Here is a 21,936-nt window from a genome sequence, read left to right on the forward strand (position 1 = left end):
TCATGATCGTATTTTTATTTTACTTTTATTAGATTTTAATTGGAATGTTTTATTTCGCGAATTTTTTTCTTTTTCACTAGAAAATAACGAAAAAACTCTTCTAGTGTCAATAATTGCTCAAGCGAAGTATATTTTTTCGGCAAAAATTGATCAAAATTGTCACTTTGAAAAAGTAGTTTTAGAAATCTCATTTGTTTTTTTTCATTTGGTTGGTTATCAAAGTTATAAACTTCCTTTTATTAGGAGGAGCTCTGCTTTCAATTTCCATAATTTTTTATATAAACGATTTGAACTTCAATTCCTGTCTCAATTTGATTTGATTTGATTTTTTATAATTGTTAAAAAAGTTCAGTTAAAAATTACCAATTTCATTTCATTTTTTTGAATTAAATTTTTAAATTTTCAACTCCTCGCCCCATCAGTGTCTGTGTATAAAATCAATTTTTTTATTTTTTTATTACTTTTGGACTCTTCTGTGGTCTTGAAGTTAGTCTTAGCGAGGGGTACAATTTCTTTAGATTTCAAATACTGAAAAAAGTTAAAAATCTATTTCAATTCAAGGAGGAAAAAAGTTCGAAATTTAGGAATTCAATATTAAGAAAACTCGTTGTCTCAATGTCACTCAACTAATCGAGTTTGGTCTTTTTTTTTCATCGAAGCTGAAAAGAAAATTTCTGATTCATGAATTTGAATTTTTCAAATTTGTCGACATGAAACAATTGATTGATCAGTCATTATCCAAAATGTACTCATTTCTGACCGATTTACGTTACAATCAGATTTGAAAACTTAGTTTCAGTAGTAAAATTAGATCAAATTTTTTAGGGGTTAGGGCCCAGGTTTTAAAATATGTATTCACAAAAATCCAAAAATATCAATTATGTGCAATGCTCAATTAATCAACACGCATTTGAAAATTTTATTAGGAACTAAAAATCTATATTTTGGCTACATTTTATAAACGAGAAAAAATAATATTATAAAGCGAATTGATCCAGTGACGTCATCGAGCTGAGCAATACATTCTCTGGCGTATAAGGTAGATCTGCAAAACAGAATGATTTTAATTTTTTAAATAAATGTGTACAATGTCTAAAAAGCTTTTCAGCCTAGGGGTTGAAATTTGACTTACTTATTTGGAACCAGTCATCCTTAGATCCTGCATCCTTTCTACCGGAAAGCAATGCATTGCGGATTGCGAATACTGTTCCTATACTCAAGCAGAGTGGTGGCTCTCCAGTAGCTGTAAAATATTTCAATTACAAGTTGGTACACATTTACATTTATTTTCAAAAAAAAAATCAGTCAAATATGGATAAGTATTGAACTTTGAAAGAAAGATTTTGTAAGTTTTAAAAATGTGTCAAGTACCTTTTGATCTGAGAACACCTTTTGAATTTGGAGCGTTTCTTCTAAAGTAAACTCTAAAATCAGCTGGGATATCTTTCGCTCCAGGGGGTGTATAGTTCTGAAAAATTGGTTCCGATTAATGAATTTAATCATAAGGGTAGGTATAATCATTCAATAAAATAGTGCTAATTACAGTAATAAGTTACTCTTCATACATACCCAACTTCGATTAGTCAGCAAAGCTCCACTATTCTGATCGTAAATCAATTTTTCGCTGAGCCAATACCCCATTCCCATGATGAAGGCGCCTTCAACTTGACCAATGTCCACATCAGGACTTATACTCTGTCCTACATCTTCCAATAAATCAACTCTGCTTATCTGTAAATCAATAAATTAGTATCTATGGTATTTATTCGAATCCGTCGAGTAAAGTTTCATCCTGCTTACCAAATATTGTCCAGTTAGTAAATCGACCTCGACTTCGGAAACAGCGACTCCGAAAATGTTGTAATTAATGTTAGTGGCCGTTGGGGAATACCTTCGTTAAACAGACATGAAAATATGTAATTTAAGTTCATGTTGCACCTTTTACTGAACAAATTAGGCAATTTAAACAACAATCGTGTTATGTAAGTTGCCGATTGTGATGACTGAAGGTATACTCAGACCAGTCTTACATGTATTCGCACATCAAGTCGACATTCTCAGCTGCAGCTGCTGCTATTATTTCAGGCCACGATTTACCGGGATTTTTTTGTTTTATGGGCTCGAGTCGGCTGAGCAGTATTTTACAGCATTCTAAGGCAGCCTATAAAACAAACACAATCGGTGAATTAAGAACCATAAATGCTGCGAGATACAAAAAAAAAGAAGAAAAAAAATCAGCAACTTACAAAAGTAACTCCATCACTACCGAAACTTCCTCCAGTAGGGCCATCGTTTGGACTTGTAAGAGCCATGGAAGGTTTGATTTTAATCAATGTCACATCTATGCCCAATGTATAAGCAACGGCTTGAACGACCTTTTGATCAAAGCAATGATTTTGATAAATATTACGAAAAAGTTGTTAATTTTTAGATATATGTGTAGTTTGTTTACTTACTTTTGTATTTATGCCTTGACCTATCTCAATGCCACCGTGACTTATGGCTACAGATCCATCGTACATGTAAACTGACATCAGGATGTGATAAGGCACAGGAACTACATAAGGATAGGTCATGGTTACAAGAGAAATGCCTCGTTTTTTCCATCGATTGGCCTTTTAAAAAAAATAGAAAATACTTAAGATTAAGGCAAAATTGAATCAGTTTTCTGAATCCTATCCTGAAGCTCTTACCTTGTTGAAATCTTCAACAGATTTTAAGCGATTCATCAAATCTGAGGTTTGTTTTATATCATCTATCATCGGTGGTATGGATGAAGAAAGTTCCATATTGAGATTAGCCAATCTTACGGCGGTCGGATCGAGATTAGTTACGCTGGCGATATGATTCATGATGCATTCGATCAGTGCTACTCCTTCTGTGCTACCTGTGAAATTATCGAGAGAGATGTTCGTTTATTGTAGGTATGAATTTGACGTGATGAGATTGGTTCTAAAGTAACCAGAGAATCTTAAGCCGCAATTGAGCGATTTAGAAGACCCATAATATTAGTCTGGTAATTTCCCCCTCCACTTCCCAGCAGCCCTTCTTCATTATAGTCAAATCTGAAAATTTTGAGGAAATCGTGGGATATGTATCGAATGACATGTTTTCGAAGGACTTCTTTAATCCAATCCGACCTTTTCCAGCACCCTCCTCTCTCTCACTTTTCGAAATATGAGCTCCAAGGGGTTCCCAAAGTTGTAAGTAAACTGTTCGAATCAATTTGTTTATCATATTTTTTAAAACAAATTATCTCGAAATTCTTAGTGGCGATTTTTTTTTCGAAAATTCTGAACCGAGACCTAATTTGAACATCATTTTTGTTCTCAGAGACCACGAATTAGTCAGACAACGTCATAATACATAGAATTCAATTTCAGCGAATAATTTTTTGGCTCGATTTTTGAGCTAAAAAATGAGCAATTTTCAGGGTAGTGGAATCTCTCAGAAAAATCTGACACCGAAAAAAAACCTTCACAGCCAAAATTTCCACTCAATTTACGACAAAAACTTTTTTTTCTCAAAAAAAAAACAAAAAATGCACTAAATGACTTATAGTTGAATTTTAATAAAATTTTTTCAAATTGTGACAATTATCAAAAATTTAAAAAAAAACATTTAGAACACTAAAAAATTTGTTGGTGCTTTTGGTGTTTTGATATTTTGGTGCTTTTTTTTGTTATTTTTTGGAGGAGTGTTTTCACAACATTTTGACTATTTTTCATGCATTTTCGACGAATTTCAATAAAATTTCGTTAATTTTTGATATTTTTCAGTGATTTTAAAATTATTTTTTTAGTGTTTTTTTTAATGGATAATTTTATCACGTATTCAACACCTTTTCATGCATTTCTTCTCCAAAAAATTTACTAAAAGCTTAATAATGTTTAATTTTTTTAGCCATTTTGAAAATTTTTTTTAGTATTTTTACATCATTTTAACACATTTTAAACATTTAAGCATTTTTTATCAAATATTGGTAATTTTCAGTAATTTTGCAGTAATTTTTTTTTTTTTAGTGTTCTTACATGATTTTAACACGTTTTTATTCGAACCTGATAAATTTTTCCAAAAGTTTCATTGATTTTTGATAGTAATTTTCAGTGATTTTACAGGATTTTTTTGAGTGTTTTCACACCAATTTAACACTTGCCTTTTTTTCGTGCATTTTTAGAAAATTAATTGAAAAATTACATAAACTATTTTTTAGCAGATCTGAAGTAATTTTGATGTTTTTTGTTGAATGTTTCATTTCAACTGCATGTTTTCAACATTTTTTTCATGCATTTTTGGTCAAATTTCACTATTTCATTGATCTTTAGAACTTTTTTTCATTGCTAACGATTTTGAAGCTGTTTTCCGGTAAAGCCAAATTGCACTGAAGTTTCATGATTTTTTATTGATTTTATTTTATGCTATAAAATTCCATCAATTTTAGGTAATTTTTAGCGACTTTGAAGTTTTTACTTGTGTTTAGAAGAAGTTTCTAGGATGTTTTTGTGCTGTATTTGGTAAATTTTCATAATATTTTATGGATTTTGAGGGATTTTAATACTTTATTCGTGTTTTTGAGTTCTGAAATTTTCGTTACCATTTCACCAAATTTCACTGAAATTTCAATTTTTTGGGTCCCCAATTTTTAATTTATTTTTTTTTTCAAGATTGATCTAATGTTCACCATAGTTTGCCTAAGTTTATTAAAATTCTATGTACCTATTTGATGATTTTCAGTAATTCAAATTTTCTTTTCTGGTTCTTTTTCATGCATTTTTTACAAGTTCTTCACAATGTTTTAAGCAATTTTAATTGAATTTTGCCTGATTTTGGTGAAGTTCTAACAAATTTTTAGTAAGCTTGAATGATTTTGATCCTTTTTTTTTTAGTTCTGTCTGATTTTGTCAAATATAAAATACATAAGTTTTGTGTTCTTTTTTTGCTCAATTTTTCTCAAAACAAATTCATTGATAAAATAAAATAAAAAGCTTTATTTTACAAGTGTTACAAGCATACATAGATAACACTCGTGACCCTAAGATAGGGCAAAAGCCTCCCCCAGCCTGCACCATTCTTTCCTGTCCTGGGCGATCTTTTGAAAATGGTGATGGGTCAGTAGTTTCCTAAAGTCGTCCCTCCACCTAGCCCTCTGTTTCCCTTGCCTTCTTATCCCAGTATTGAACCAGAAAGTGACTTTTTGTGTCCATCTGTTGTCCCTTAATCTAGCCACATGACCCCCCCACCCCCATTTTTTTGCTTTTATCAGTTTGACTGCGTTTCGATTATTTTTCAATTTCATTTTTACTGTTTTGATTTTAATCCGATCTCTTTTTTTTAGATTTAGCATGGATCTTTCCATTGCATTTTGAGTAGTTCTTATTTTTTGTTCTATTTTTTTTGATATTGTCCATGTTTCAGAGCCATACGTAAGAGTTGGGAGGACGCATGTGTTGAAAGTTTCACTTTTTATTTTTGCTGAGAAGGGACCTTTGAAAATAAATTTTAGCGACCAAAATTTGTTCCAAGCCAGAGTTATTCTTCTTTCAATTTCTTCTATTTGGTTGTTTTTGCATGAGATCTTTTGTCCGAGATAGATTACACTTCCTACCGTTTCAATTTTTGCTTCATCAATGGTTATGTCGTATCTTTCATCCACATTGTTGAGCAATTTTGTTTTTGATAAGTTCATTGCTAAACCTGCGTTTTTTCCCTTTTCATTCAGTTCTGCTATCATTTTTTCAAGCTCCTGTTTTGTCCCTGCTACCAGTGTTACATCATCTGCAAATCTCAGGTTGCTTAAGTAATCCCCATTAATTTTCAAACCCCTTTTTTCCCATCCCAGATCTCTGAACACCTCCTCCAGACTGCTATTGAACATCAGGGGCGACAAGGGATCCCCCTGTCTTACTCCCCGTTGAATATCAAAAAGTTCCCCAGGTACGTCTGTAATTATTCGTCCTTTCAAATTGGTATATAGTTCTCTTATGATCCCAACAAAGAAGGGAGGGACCCCCTGTCTCTCCAAGGCCAACAGCAGAAATTTATGTTTTAGTAAGTCAAAGGCTTTAGTGAAATCTATGAAGGCTAGGTGGAGTTCTATTTGATACTCATTACATTTTTCTATTAATTGGTTTAGGACCTGAAGATGATCAATTGTGGAAAACCCTGAGCGAAAACCAGCCTGTTCTCTAGGTTGATACAAAAAATGTCTAAGCCTCCTCTCTAGAATTTTTGAAAAAATTTTAGAAATATTTGAAGTTAAAGAAATAGGTCTGTAATTATTAATTTTGTCCCTTTCTCCCTTTTTAAAGATTAAAATGATATCTGAATGTTTCCAGTCTTTGGGTATCCTTTGTTCTTTCCAGATTTTATTAAAGAATATGGTCAGCACTTTTATAACTATTTCCTCTCCTATTTTAAAGCATTCATTAGTAATTTTGTCTGGACCTGGAGATTTATTGTTTTTTAAGTTTTTTATAGCCCACTCCACTTCTCTAGATAGTATTTCAGGCTCCGAAGTCTCTATTCCTAGTGCATTTCCTGATGGATTCAAATGATTTTTATCTTCATATAATTTGGAATAGAATTGAGTTGCGTGTTCATTAATTTTGTTTCTATCATGAATTCTGTTATTCCTTTCATCAGAAAGGTAAGGAGTGTAAATTTTTCCCAGACATCGGTATTTTTTAATCTGCTTCAAGCTTTTGGTAGATTCCATAGTTTCAAGAATGTATTTTTCATTTTTTTCCTTGTTGAAAATCCTCAACTCTGATTTTATTCTTTTACTTAGTAGATTCAGTTCTATTTTTGTTTTTGTTGTTTTATGTTTTTTGAGTTTTAGTTTTTCTCTATCCTGTATCAAGATTTTTATATCATCTGGTAATTTACTGGGATTTAGTGTTTCATTTTTTATTTGAGTGTTTTCATTGGCATTTATTAAGGCTTTCACTATGAGTTTGTTTATGTAATCTGTCTCCCCATCCCAGTCTATTTCACTGAGACTTTTGTTTAGTTCATTTTGGTATCTACGCTTATTTTCCTCTGAGGGTCTTCCACAATTAATGGTTAGAGTTTTTTGGAGTTTTTGAGGGTTTTGGAGATATTTTGAGTTTGAGTTTTGAACCTCCAGAGTGCATGATATTACTCTATGATCGGAATTGTAAGGGAAATTATAAAGAACCTCAAAATTTGTGATATTTTTTGAGCTTAGAGGGGTTAGCATATAGTCTATTTCACTTTTGAATTCGTGGTTAGGTGCTTCCCAGGTCCATTTTCTATTGTATCTTTTTTTGAACAGAGTATTCACTACTTTTAAATTATTTTTTTGGCAAAATCTTACCAATCGCCATCCTCTATCATTCCTCTTACCAAAGAAATATGGTCCCAAATTTGCTTTTTCCTCTTCATTTCTCTTTCCTATTTGGCTATTGAAGTCACCCATTAGGATGATTTGATTGTTTTTATCTTTTTTAATGTTATTATAGGTTTCTTCGAGTTCGTCATAAAACTTCTCACTCACATTTTCCTCGGAGGTGGCAGTAGGTGCGTAAACTTGAATTAGTGTTAGACAATCTTTTTTACCTGTCTTCATCACTAAAACCGCTATTCTGTCATTAATTCCTCTAAATTCTTTTAGTGACTTTTTGTATTTTTTATGGATCCAGAACCCAACCCCTTTTTGTCCAAAACTATTCCCTATATAACAGAGAAGGTTTCCTTCTTTCGTTTCAATTAAATTTTCCCCCCTTCTCCTCACCTCTCCCAGTCCTAGGATATCAATTTTGGAATTATCTAGAGCATTTTCGAGTTCGAGCAAATTTTCTTCATTTAAAAGGGTTCGAACGTTCAAACTTGCAATATTAATCCGATTTTTCTAAAAGTTGTTGGGGGAATTTGGTCTACCTGCCCTGATTGACCAGATCTGACTGGGCAGGCTGAGTTTGGCTTTTCACACTATCTTTTACTAGGTTTAGGTTTTGCATAATTTGTAATCTTGAGTTGCTGCTTGTTTGATTTCTTGTTTCTCGTATTTGCCGCTACTGGTTCAGTATCCGATCCATCTTCGTGAACTGTGCTCAAACTGCTTTGAAGTTTTTCCTGGAGGTGATTTATGTCATTTACACTCGTCATTCTGACTACCGGAGAGTCCTCCTTCACTCTGACCAGAACCTTTCCATCCTTGACCCAGGCAAAACGTATTAAATTATCCTTTCGAAGGTTCTGAGCGTATTTGAGGATTTTTGCTGTCTCGTACGATAGATGTTCACTAATGTAAATCGGCACTGGAGGGTTAATACCCAACATATCTGTTTTTGGTTTTAAGCGTTTTGCTCCGGAGATTAAAGATGACTTTTTGTCGTAATTTAGTAGACGAACTATTATCGGAGGTGTGTCTGATTTGGATGGTAATCTGTGTACTGCTACGATATCATATTCTTGTAAAGTTACTTCCAATTCTTTACCTAGAGTTTTCATTACATTGTATAGGTCTTCATCTTTTTGTACTGGAATTCCGCTTACGATAATGTTTGGCTTTCTTGAGTATTGCTCTAAGTCGTTGAAATGACTTCTCAACCATTTGTTTTCCTCGATAAGATAGTCAATATCCTCCTTCATTTGCTCATGCTCTGAACCAATTTTATCAAGTTTTACACCAATATCTTCGACTTTAGAGTTTGTTTGTCCTGTTGTTGATTTGATCTGCTTGAGATCTTGTGCCATATTTGTGACTAATTCCGTTAATTTATCCATGTTGGAAAGCGAATATGAAAGCGAATATGAATTGATTTGATCAGCTGATAACGAGGTGTGTGTATAAATACAGATGCTACGTTGTACGTTGTATCACTCTCGTTGCACGTTACACTACGCTCACGAAGCAGATAACAACCAAGCTATACCAAGCTGGTATTTGACACATTAACTGAACGCACGAAAACACGTCTAATACGAACAACTGCATTAGCCAAACTACCAAATTCATTGATAGATAATAAATTAAATTTTAATAATATTATTAAATTAATCAAAAATGATAAATTACTCCATCTAGTTTAATTTTTAAAAAAATAGTATAAGTGCTTTTAAAACCTAAATATTATTGTGTTGTAAGCACTTTAAAAAATAAATGTCTATGTCTATGTCAATTCTGCAATAATTTGATTATTAAATTTTTTGGTAATGTTTCAATTCTCGAAAAAAGACGAGTTTTTCTCGAAAAATGCTATCCTCTCAAATCAAATAGGCTGAAGAGAGGCGTATTAAGGAAAGTCGAAGACTCAAAATTTGACAACGGGTCACTGACACTTTTACTGTACCTAGACAATAATGGGTTTCCTAACAAAGTATCAAGAAAATTAAAATTAAAAATTAAAATCTACTTAAGATATCTTTAAAATATTCATGCAGTGTCCTCGATCTGAAGATGATCTGGGCCATTTTCAACATCCAGATCATCCGCAGTTCTCGATCCAAAGCGTACATAAGTAAGCAAAGCAACACATTGTTAGTGAAAAAATGAGTGCTCATAAACGAATTCCAAACCACCAAGAGATCTCAAAACTACCCCCTTGTCCATCTTATGCTTCGATATCGATATCGATCAGATCAAATTAAATTATTTGATAAGATAAGATGACGATTTACATCACGTACCAGGTGCTCTGGCGTACGTATTTGTGGTGTAATCTGTTCTCACATCGTACGCAGTGATTTTCCAAGTGGTCGCATCGTAGCAATTTTGAATATGCGACACGAGTCCATCGAGGAGAGGTTCGTTCAAAGTGACACCCTTATCGGTATATGTATCAATGATCAAGCGTTGTATTTTGCCTTTCTCGTTGACGGCCACCTGGTCCAGAAGAAAATAAAAAAAGTGAAATTTTAAGCTTATATGTTTTCAGTTTGAGAATAATCTGGTTGTGAGAATAGGTAGAAATTCGAGTCGATGAGGTTTTTGGAGCTTGGAATTCGCAGAAAGCTCCTTTCAAATATTTTATTAACATGGAAAGCCTCATGCAATACCACATTGAACACAAAATATTCGTAAAATAACCCAAACACTCCCCCCTCAATACCCAATTCCTCCAAAAAAAAGCAACACACAACTTAAAAACAGGGGTAACACATTCGGTAAAAAAAAGAAAAAGAAGGCAAAAATGCAACCAAGTTTTACGCGTAGATACTAGTATAATAAAACCTTGACTTTCCCAAAGTGAAAATCTATTAAGCCTATTCCCCTCCTGCTGCGTAAATAGGTACTCGTAAATTACATCACGAAATTTGAATACCATCTTCGGCCCGAAGAGCGTAGAAATTCGCGACATTACAACGCGTAAAAAGAAATGTCGCGTGTTTTTCGCCATTCGCCATCTTTTTAAAAGCAGATTTATAGCCAATAATGTTGATAAAATGGCCAATAAACCGTGCGGCGATATAGTGCGTCGTTTCGTCGTCTTAATGCCCCGCACAATTTCGCTATAAATTTCGCCAAAATATTCGTACAGGCACTTGAGCAAATGTCGTCCAATATTGTACTCGTATAGCCACTTTATACGATGTTGTTAAAAAAAAGAGCAAACTCGCGACGCTAAAAATTACTTATCAATTTTTCGCACCCCCTCCCCCCCACCCCTCCCCTGCCCCGCAACACAGCGTGAAAAGTTTCAAAACGTATTAGACTCGACGCGTCGGTATTAATAGGTTCTTATATAATTAAAACTTACACCCAGACTAATGGAGAATCGTCTTCTCGTAATAAAGACGCTATGTGCATGAAGCTGCTTCTATAGCTGTTATACTTTTACCTACTCTACACCTCGTCTTAAGTTTTCTCGAAGCCATAAAAACTTTATCAATTCGTGAATTAGTAATACTTGTAGATATTCGATTGTATGTCTGTGTGTTTTCGAACTGAACACAGAAGTGGGAACTGAGAAGAATGTAGAATTACTGCAGAGAAAAACGCATCGACGAGGAGAGGTGTGCTGGGTAATTGCACTTAATACGACTGATGATAAGATCTTGGTAGGTACGCTAACTTTTCCTCAGTTATTTGATTGTTTTTCAACATTTTCAAACTATACGCGGTGTTTTGTTTCGTTTACATTTCGAACCTTGTTTGTTGAATGTTAGATTTGAATGAAGATAGGGCAAATAGTGAAGAATCTTTTGAACATTTTGCGTAGGTAGGTACTAGGTAGGTACCTAGGTAGGTTGTTTTGTCCAACTCGTGGAACGTGGATTCAATGGGGATCATTTTATTCGCGAATAATAATCAAGTTTCAGAATAGGTAGGTATAACAATTATACGGTATACAGGTGAAAATACAAGTACAAACCATGATCGCGATCGGTGGAATTCGGCTTGATGTAAATGTTAGATGACTTGTAATTTTGAGTAGGTGTTTTATGTAGGAGGGTGATGGGGGGGGGGGTGATGGAGGGATAAATGTTTAATTTGACGAAAAATTTGACAACACTATTGACGGTATGAGTATGACACAATGATACCTTTCGAGATTTTATTTTGTAAACTGTACCTATAAGAAATATATTTACAAGAGAACCTCATCTCGATCACTCGGTCACTGAAATTACTCATTTTTAGCCGGATTTCCCTCAGAACTAAGGAAAAATGTGCAAGGCTTATTCGGTCTACGTATCATTATTCTGGGATTGGGGGCATTGACCCATCTCCATGATCTCTCGAGATCACTGACCTGCTGATCCGGTCTCTCATGGAAGTTTCTCTGCCTATCTGACCTCTCGAGAGGTTGTCTGCGTGCCTGTCTGGCTTCTCAAGGTTTTCTGTCTTCCAGTCTGGCCTCATATAAGGCCATTGACTCATCTGGCTTGCCCCTCAAGGCTGTCTAGATTCTAGTCTAACCTCCACCGTACACTCCCGCGAGGTTAAAATTATTCTCCGGTGTTGTTTATCAAAATATTTTATGGTCTGTGGGTTGAAATAAATAGTCATTCTGATGACTAAAATATGTAGGTATGTATGTATTAAAAGAAGCTGATAAACATATTTTCATTTTTGAGAAATCAACTTCTCCTCTCCGCGCTCCTTTCGTTACTATTCAGTGCATAAAGTACCCTCATACCACTGAGTGAAATATTCACATCAATTTTTTAAATGTAAAAATTCTTTAAAAATGTTGGCAAAATTGATACCGTAACCGTAACATTTATGCTCGGTAATTTTAGTTTTTATTTTTAAATAAAAAATAAAATTCGTTTCGCGAATTCTAAATATCGCTGGTTATATTTTTAATGAAATTTTGTTCTTTTCGTAAAATCGCGTAAACTGTTGGCTGTTAAATTATCGTCGTATATTTGTTGTTTTCGTTATGTATATAAGTTCGTCGCGTTAATATTGATTAAATCGTCGAGTTGTAAAGTCATCGAGCTTTTTGCTCAGTTATTTGTTCGTTAGGTTCGTTAGATCTTAGGGTCAACGACCGTTAAAAATAAATATTATTTTTATTTTGAATTGTCATGTTTTGTCAGTCGAATTGTTTGATTATTTTCAATATTCGTGAGTCTGATTTATCGATTTTGATCGATTTATCGTACATGGTAGCGTAGAGCGTAGTTCGTGAAAGCTCTGTTTCGCAATTCGACTTCCTGTGTGGAATTTTCTGGCTTGTGTAGCTTCAGCGTATTGGTTCGTGTAGTGTTCGACGAAGTAAATGTCGACAGTCCTGTCCTATTTGCGGTCAGGAAAATCGGTCAACGTAGACGACGACGACAGTAGTGTAGATAAGCGTAAATCGAGCGCCGAGTTTCGTGGTTTTTCTGAAAAGGAAAAACCAGAACAAAGTATACCGAAGTCGAAAGGTAAAAGTAAAGTAACGTTACAGCACGTATCTGAGTCATCCGGCGATTCGGAAGCTGGTCCAAGTTCAGCAGGTTTTGGTGATTCGACATCCGACGATCCGACGATCCCTGTTGACTCCGTTCCTCCTCCGTCTAATCCACCATCCGGTCCTCCACCTCCTCCACCTCCTGGTCCATCCGACGACAAGTCCGAAGGTAGTGAAAGTAGCGACGACGAGTCCGACGACGTAGCTGTAGAATCCGATTCGAGTAGTTCGTCGAGTGAAAATATGTTCGGTGCCGGTGATAATCGCGTAATGGAGTCGATGGTCTTTCGCGGTACGGGTTTCGTCTCCTGGAAGAGAAAAATAAAGGTCATTTTGTCGGCCAAAGGACTTCAAACCGCGATTCTCCAAGTAAATTCGTTATCGCCGCGTAAAAAAGCGAAAGCTTTAGAAATTTTAATTAGGCACGTAGCTGAGAACATTTTCCGACTGGTCAAGGAGACAGAGGATCCGTACGTATTCTGGACGGAGCTCAACTCCTTGTACCAGGCGGAAAACCAAGCAGCAATTATCGACTGTCGAACTCGTATTTCGAAGATTGTCATCGATATGTACAAAGGTTCGAAGGAGTTCCTAGAGGCATTTTATACGCTAGTCAACGATATGGAGAGTTTGGACGTGAAGTTGACTCCATCGGAAATCTATACGTATCTGATCAACGCGTTAGGCAACTCACCTAAGTACGAGTCAGTGCGTATGACTGCGCGAGGACTAGTTCACGTCACAGCTGGAGACCCAAATCCGAAAGTAATTTCGTCGTTGCTTTTGAGTTTGGAAGATGCCTCGAAGAACTCCTCGGCTTCGAAAGGTTCGACAAGTACCGGTTCAGCGATGGCCGCATCCGATCAATCCGGTAATAAAAATAATCGTAATCGTAATCGTAATAAGTCGCGTAATCGTAGTTCGAACTCGTCCGGTAATTCGTCGAATGGTAACGGTGATCGTAGCGGTAGTAGTGGCTTCGTTCAAGCCAAGGATCGTACCTGCTATAAGTGTCATAAACGGGGCCATATGGCCAAGTCTTGTCGATCCGCCGGAGGGAATTATAGAAACGATACCAACCCTCGGGGAAGTATCGTTTGCTATCGTTGCAATCTGACTGGGCATATCGGTCGAAACTGCCCACAGAACGGTGATTCGTCGCGTAATAATGGTGGTAACGGTTCGTCGAGTGGTACATCGGGTACGTCTGGTCCGTCAAGTTCGTCCGGTTCGTCAGGTCCTCGTCCATCTATCGCGTTAGGTCTTTTTCCGTCGACATCTGGAAAAAAAGAAAATTTCTCGTTAGATGAAGGTCGTAGTCGTAATATCGTAGATGAATTCGTTAAAAATAGTGTCGGTCGTAGTAGTTTCGGTGACAGTGTTGCGATTTCTAATTTCGGAAATTCGCGTAACGTAAATATCGGGTCAAACTATTTTTTAGGTGACTCGACTGCTTTGAATCTCGGTGAAGAAAATGCATACGTCGAGACAAACGACGACGATGGCGTCGATTTTATCACGTTTGTCGTCGATAGTGGTGCGACGTCGCATTTTCTGAAACATCATGGAGTCTTGCACGATGAGAGGAAAATAAACGAAAGTTTACAATCCGCTCATTGTGAAGTCTCTTTGATCAAAGAAGGAGTAGGTCGATTGAGAGTTCTAGCCGATGACGGAAACGTCTATTGGTTGAACGAGGTATACTACGTACCTAGTCTTTCTTTTAGTCTTCTGTCCGTGTCGAAAATCGTAGCGAATGGTTATCGTTTCTTCTTCGATGAAGATCCTCGTTTGGTCGATCCTGCGGGAAATTTAGTGTCAAAATTAGTACTTAATGATAATGGATTGTATACGATTCAATTTATGATAAATATACCTCCTATGTTGTACTCCTGTTCTAATTATTCATCTGCGTTGATTACAAACGATAATAGCGACTCGACAAATGTAGGTAATACTTCGACGACGATAGGTAATGATTCTGGAGCTGTAGTTTCGAATGTTTCTAGTGTAGGTATAGGAAATACCAGTACGTGCAGTGACAGTGATGTAAATCTGAAAAATAAAAAGAAAGTAAATAGGTTAAAAGGTGAAGGTGACATCTGGCATTGTAGGTTGGCTCATACGAGCAAAACGGTACTAGATAAGATTCCTGAGTTACGTGGATGTGATTGCCCACCTTTCAATCAGTGTCAAATTTGCTGTAAAGCAAAACAAAAGAAACATACCTACGATTCGTGTAGATATAGGTATCCGAACCCGCTCGATCTTGTTCATATTGACGTAATGGGTCCTATTACAGAAGGACTAGAAGGCGAGCGATATTTGATTGGCTTCGTAGATGACTGTACGAGATGGGGAGTAACGTTCGGAATGAGAAGTAAAGCCGAAGTAGGTACCTACCTGAAAAAATTTGTAAATATAAGTGAAACGTTATGGAGTACGAAAGTGAAGCGTATCAGGTGCGATAACGCTAGCGAGTTTATTGGAGGTACCTTTAAAGAGTTTGTCGACGAAAAGGGCATATCTATGCAGAACAGTGAGCCGTATGAAAAGCAGCATAACGGTACCGTCGAGCGTTTCTTCCGAACCATCCAAGAAAAAATGCGAGCTCTGCTGTACGAAGGAGGTTTAACGAATAAATTCTGGCTTTACGCTGCATACACGGCAAACTACGTGTACAATCGTTTACCGCATTCCGCCTTGAACGATCTGTCACCGTACGAGCTGTGGAATCGCCGAAAGCCGGATTTATCGAGAGTGAGATTGTTTGGAAGCGTTGCACGAGTTCTAGTACCGCCTGAAAAGAGAAAGAAAACTGATGAGAAGTCGATCGATATGGTTTTACTCGGTTTTACAGAGACAGGTTATGTATTGTACGATGTTTTACGAAATAAATTTACGAATTCGAGTTGCGTAGAAGTAGACGAAACGCGTAAAATACACGATGTTATTAACGATCATCTGTTAAAAACATCGGTATCAGTGAGTGTAAGCGATGTGAATATCGTACCTACGGTTACACCGGTAAGTAACGCTGATTCAGCTCCTGGTTGCTCCAATTGGATAAACCCAGATGAGCTGACTGAAGCCGAACGTAGCGGTGATAACTTGGTAGATCGTAGTTTGATCGATACATCTTCTTCAGATGAACGTAGCGACGATTTTGCTTGCTTTGCACTCGCTGGGGTCGATGACCTTACGTATGAAGAAGGGTTAAACGGTCCTGAATCGAAATTTTGGCGTGTAGCGATAGATGAAGAGTTAAAGGCGATGGAGATCAAGGACGTTTGGTATTCAGCATCTGAAAAAAGTGTAAATAAAGAGAATTACTCGAAAGTAGACAGTAAGTGGGTTCTAAAGAAAAAAATCAACTCGAATGGTGGGGTGAAATTTAAGGCTAGATTGGTGTTGCGTGGTTTCAAAGACAACCATTTTTATGAGTTGGATGAAATATACGCTCCAACACCTAATCAACCGATAATACGCTCGATGCTCAATCTAGCTATGGTCAACAAGTGGCAGTTGAGACAGCTAGATGTGAGTACTGCATTTCTCAATGGAGATATAAATCGAGGTATTATGTTCAACCCACCGAAAGGGACTAATGGAGAGAAAGGTATCGTATATATTCTCAAACGTTCGTTATACGGGTTAAAAACAAGTCCCAAATCGTGGAACGTAAAATTGAACGAGTACTTACTTTCGCTCGGTTTCGTAAGGAGTAAAGTCGATCCTTGTGTGTATTTCGACGCTGAAAATCCTCTTCGTTGCGTTTTTGTCGTTTACGTGGACGATTTTCTAATTACAGGTTGCGATGATCGTCTAATTGAGTGGTTGGTCAAGCGATTGAATGAGCGTTTTGGAATCAGAGACCTGGAACAATGCAAGAAGTTCATTGGAATGGAAATTAATCGTAGTAAAGAAAAGTTAGAAATACATCAAAATTCATATATCGAGCAGTTAGTTAATGATTACGGGCTATCTAATTCGAATAGTATCTCAACTCCAATCGAACCGGGCTTGAAGATTACTAATCTCAAGCTCGATAAAAGTTATGAAACCAAAGTGCGTGGTCTCTTAGGAAGTTTAAGTTACATAGCAAGGGGAACACGTCCCGATATCGCTTTTGCTGTAAACTTTCTAAGCAGATACCAGCACTTGGCAAACAAGGAGCTATTCGAATATAGTAAGCGTATTCTCAGGTATTTGCGTAGTACGTTGAACGTGAAACTTACCTACGTAATACCTGAAGTCGTTGATAAATACTCTGTAAGAGTATACGTAGATTCGGACTTCGCTGGTGATTGTTTAGACAGAAAATCAACGTCTGGAATTTTCGTGTTACATTATGGCAACGTTATTGACTGGGTAGTCAAGAAACAAAATTGTGTTAGTCTTTCGTCGTGTGAAGCGGAGTATGTTGCGTTAAGTACGTCTGGAAAGGAAGTCTTGGCTTGGCGAAATCTGTTTGTCGAATTAGAAGTTCGTATTGACACCGTACCGGTGTATTGCGATTCTAATGCAGCGATTGCCGTTGCGAATACGGTCGAATCGAAACGTACCAGACATATAGATGTCTGTTATCATCATATACGCGATTTAGTCACGAAACAGATAATATACTTGCAAAAGATATCTTCGGCAGATCAACTTGCCGATATTTTGACCAAAGCCACTACACGTACCGTATTCGATAGACTCTGTGAGTCATTATTTAACGCTTAAATTAAGTTTTCGAGTCGATTTTTATGTAATTTAAGTATAATTAAACTGAAATTTTGCTGTAAAAATATTTTGTTTCAAAGTGTTTACAAACACCGGTATTGATAAGAAGCAACAAGTTTTACGTTTATTTTAGTGGTACGCGTGTTAGGTAAAATATTTTTATGGTGGGGTGTTGGCAAAATTGATACCGTAACCGTAACATTTATGCTCGGTAATTCTAGTTTTTATTTTTAAATAAAAAATAAAATTCGTTTCGCGAATTCTAAATATCGCTGGTTATATTTTTAATGAAATTTTGTTCTTTTCGTAAAATCGCGTAAACTGTTGGCTGTTAAATTATCGTCGTATATTTGTTGTTTTCGTTATGTATATAAGTTCGTCGCGTTAATATTGATTTAATCGTCGAGTTGTAAAGTCATCGAGCTTTTTGCTCAGTTATTTGTTCGTTAGGTTCGTTAGATCTTAGGGTCAACGACCGTTAAAAATAAATATTATTTTTATTTTGAATTGTCATGTTTTGTCAGTCGAATTGTTTGATTATTTTCAATATTCGTGAGTCTGATTTATCGATTTTGATCGATTTATCGTACAAAAAAAGAGAAAAATTTCATCATTTTGAAAAATTTTGAGGCACGTGACTTCCCCTTCCTCCAGAGGACAGGGGTAAATATTGCAAATTTTTGGAAAAATGATGCCAAAAATGAATTTAAGAGTCCAAAAACCTTATTAATATGACACCTCACTCGAAAATTTTCAAAATTTTGAGTTTTTCTCCCCTCTCCTTAGGAATTAATATTGCAAATTTTTGAAAAATTATGGCAAAATTGAATTCGGGTGCCCGAAAAACCTACATTTTGATACCTCACACGAGAATTTCCAAAATTTTGAGTTCCCCTCCCCCTCCCCCCAAAGGGGTCAGCATTGCTAATTTTTGAAAAATGGTGCCAAAATTGAATTTGGATGCCAAAAATCCTACATTTCGATACCGTGCACGACAATTTGCACAATTTTGGGGTTCCCCCTCCCTCTTCAAGGGCCACTATTGCACATTTTTGAAAAATGATGCCGAAATTGAATTCGAGAGCCCAAAAATCCTACAGTTTGATGCCCCACACGAAAATTTCCAAAATTTTAGGTCTTGCCCCCTTTTCATCAAGAGTTAATATAGCAAACTTTTGAAAAATTGATGCCAAAATTGAATTTAAGAGCATAAAAAACTCATTATTTTGATACCACACTCGAAAATTTCCAAAATTTTGAGTTCCCTCTCCCTTCCCAAGGGTCAATAATTCACATTTTTTGAAAAATGATGTCAAAATTGAATTCGGGTGCCCAAAAAACCTACATTTCGATACCTCACACGAAAATTTCCCAAATTTTGGGTTCCCCTTCCCCTCCCCCAAGGGGTCAGCATTGTAAATTTTTGTAATATGGAGCCAAAATTGAATTTGGAAGCCAAAAATCCTACATTTCGATACCTCACATAAAAATTTCCAAAGTTTTGAGTCCCCCTCCCCTCCCCTCCTTCTCGTCAAGATTCATAATTGAAAATTTTTGAAAAATGATGTCGAAATTGAATTTGAGAGCCAAAAAATCCTACATTTTGATGGTTCACACGAAAATTTCCAAAATTTCAAGTCCTCCCCTCCCCAAGGGTGAATATTGCAAATTTTTTGCAAAATGGTGCCAAATTTGAATTTATTAAGAGTATAAAAAACTTATTATTTTGATATCTCACTCGAAAATTTCCAAAATTTTGAGTTTTGCCCCTCTTTCTCAGGAGTCAATATTGAAAATTTTTGAAAAATGATGCCAAAATTGAATTAGAGTGCCCAAAAAACCTACATATCAATACGTCACCCGAAAATTTCCAAAATTTTAGGTCCCCCCTCCCCCCCGCTCACCAAGGGTCAAAATTGCTCATCTTTGAAAAATGTTCCAAAAAACCTACATTTCGATACCTCACACGAAAATTTCAAAAATTTTGAGTTCCCCTCCCCCTCGCCCGAGGGTCAACATTGAAAATTTTTGAAAAATGATGCCAAAATTGGATTCGGGAGCCAAAAATCCTACATCTCGATACCTCACACGAAAATTTCCAGAATTTCGAGTCCCCCCTCCCTCCCTCCTCCTCCTCCTCCTCCTCCTCCTCAAGGGTTACTATTGTACATTTTTGAAAAATGATGCCGAAATTGAATTCGTGAGCCCAAAAATTCTACATTTCGATACCTCACACGAAAATTTCCAAAATTTTGAGTGCCCCTCCTCCTCACCCAATGATCAACATTGCAAATTTTTGAAAAATGATGCCAAAATTGAATTCGGGAGCCAAAAATCCTACATCTCGATACCTCACACGAAAATTTCCAGAATTTCGAGTCCCCCCCCCCCCCTCTTTCCTCAGCTCCCCAAGGGTCAATATTGCACATTTTTGAAAAATGTTGCCGAAATTGAATTCGAGAGCCCAAAAATCCTACATTTTGATGTCTCAGGCGACAATTCAGGCGACAATTTCCGAAATTTCGAGTTCCCCTCCCCCTTCCCCAAGGGTCAATATTGCAAATTTTTGAAAAATGATTCCAAAATTGAATAAACATTATAATGGAGATAATCACCCGAAAAAATCGATAATGAGTAACACAAATGATTAGAATATTCTCATGATGCGTACTCGCTTTTTTCCAACAAAAAAACTAAAAAAAAATTAACTTTATTAGAGAAAAAAGGATTTGAAAAAATAGAAAAGCTTGAGCAAATCATTAAAATATGTTAATGCAAGAAAATATTACCAAATAACCCCGAACATTACCTACAAATTGAAATGTTTTTGGGTTAATTTTAAAAAGCGTGACTATTTCTTTGCAACTTTTTGATAGAAAAGCAAATTTTTTTTGGTAATCTTCTCGGTAATAAAAATCGGGGATTTCGACAATTTCAGCAAAAAAGGAAGAGTTTTTCAGCAATTTTTAGAAAAAAGTGACTAAGTACTTAAAATTTTTTCAAAAAATAGTACTAATTTTTTTGAAATTTCGTCAAAAAGAAGGAATTTTTCAGAAACTTTGAAAAAGCGAAAATTTTTAACAATTCAAGCAGACGTTTTTGGTACATTTTTGGCCAAAAAGCGAGACCTTTGGACAATTTTTGGAAAAAAGGACATTTTTCTCAATTTTTTTCTACTAAGTGAGATTTTTTGCCACTTTTTGATAAAAAACAAAACTGACAAAACTGTTTATAAAAAAAAAAAAGTATAGCAATTTTCAATTTTTGGCAATTTTTAGTAAAAAAGAAAAACTTTTCAGTTTTATTATTTTGCTAAAACGCGAAAATTTTTGGCAAAAAGCAAGCTTTTGGTATTATTTAGGAAAAAACAGAAATGTTTTTGCAATTTTTGGCTAAAAATGAAATTTTTTTGCAACTTTGGTTGAAACAACGAGACTTTTTGGCGAATTCTAGCGAAACAGTGACAGGTACCTACTTTTACATCACTTTTGGAATAAAGTGAACCTTTTCAGAATTTTTTGCAAAAAAGATCGACAAATTTTTGTCAATTTTCAAAAAATCAAGAATTTTTGCAAAAAGCAAAACTGAAAATTTTACTTTAAAGCATGACTTATTGAAAATTATTGGTGAAAAAATCTTTTTTGAGAATTTCTGGCAAAAAAAATGTGACTCTTGGGTAATTTTTGGAAAACCAGTGAGACTGCTTATGTAGAAAAACAAGATTTTTACAATTTTAGTAGAAAGCAGAGCACGTCTTTTTGGTAAGTTATTGGCAATTTCTGACAAAAAAGCTAGATCTTTGGCAAAATGCGTGACTTTGACCTAGGCAACAAAGAACAGCAGTTTTGTTTTGCAATTATTGGTATACTTTTCTGCAATTTTTTTTTTTAGTGTGCGTAGCACACTATTGGTTTCGCTTTGGGAAATTGAAATTTCAACCGTTTTTCGTACCTATTGGACACCATTTGAGAATCATTAAGGCGGAGGGTATAGATTTATTATTCAATTCGGATGGGTAATTGCTGAGTAATTGCAATTTTAGTTCATTATTTTAATGCATTAAATCCTAAAAAAGGGAAAAGGAGACTTGTAGAACACCTGCCGCTCATTGTACCCTGCTATACCCCCAGTCTATTCCATCACCAGCTGTGTTTCATTGTACCCTGTTACACCCCCAGTCTGTTAGCTGTAAATTCCAAGTGGGAGTGGTTTGGTGGGGCGTTTACCAAACAAATATATTATTTTAATGCCCTAACCCTCGTAGTGAATTCGTGGCTGAGTGGTTAGGGCATGTAGGTAGGAATAGGAAATTTAGGGACCCAGGTTCGAATCCCCGTGAGGT

At 35.9% G+C, this 21,936-nt stretch overlaps 1 protein-coding gene across 2 annotated transcripts in view; it reads right to left on the bottom strand.

The window, feature by feature from the left end:
* Window positions 1-895: 895 nt before the first annotated feature.
* The window catches only part of LOC135848590 (uncharacterized), a 44,484-nt gene continuing 23,443 nt past the window's right edge, over window positions 896-21,936 (bottom strand). The window contains exons 18-27 of one of the 2 annotated variants that reach the window (XM_065368526.1): window positions 9,652-9,847; window positions 2,694-2,887; window positions 2,457-2,615; window positions 2,247-2,375; window positions 2,031-2,161; window positions 1,801-1,891; window positions 1,570-1,731; window positions 1,372-1,468; window positions 1,133-1,243; window positions 896-1,045 (exon numbers count right to left, since the gene is read on the bottom strand). In XM_065368526.1, coding sequence (XP_065224598.1) covers window positions 978-1,045; window positions 1,133-1,243; window positions 1,372-1,468; window positions 1,570-1,731; window positions 1,801-1,891; window positions 2,031-2,161; window positions 2,247-2,375; window positions 2,457-2,615; window positions 2,694-2,887; window positions 9,652-9,847 — 1,338 coding nt within the window. In that variant the 3' untranslated portion in view covers window positions 896-977. The remainder of the gene's footprint in view (window positions 1,046-1,132; window positions 1,244-1,371; window positions 1,469-1,569; window positions 1,732-1,800; window positions 1,892-2,030; window positions 2,162-2,246; window positions 2,376-2,456; window positions 2,616-2,693; window positions 2,888-9,651; window positions 9,848-21,936) is intronic. The other variant, XM_065368525.1, reaches the window with a different exon arrangement.

The sequence above is a fragment of the Planococcus citri genome, chromosome 5 (genome assembly GCF_950023065.1).
Source record: "Planococcus citri chromosome 5, ihPlaCitr1.1, whole genome shotgun sequence".
Taxonomy (NCBI): domain Eukaryota; kingdom Metazoa; phylum Arthropoda; class Insecta; order Hemiptera; family Pseudococcidae; genus Planococcus; species Planococcus citri.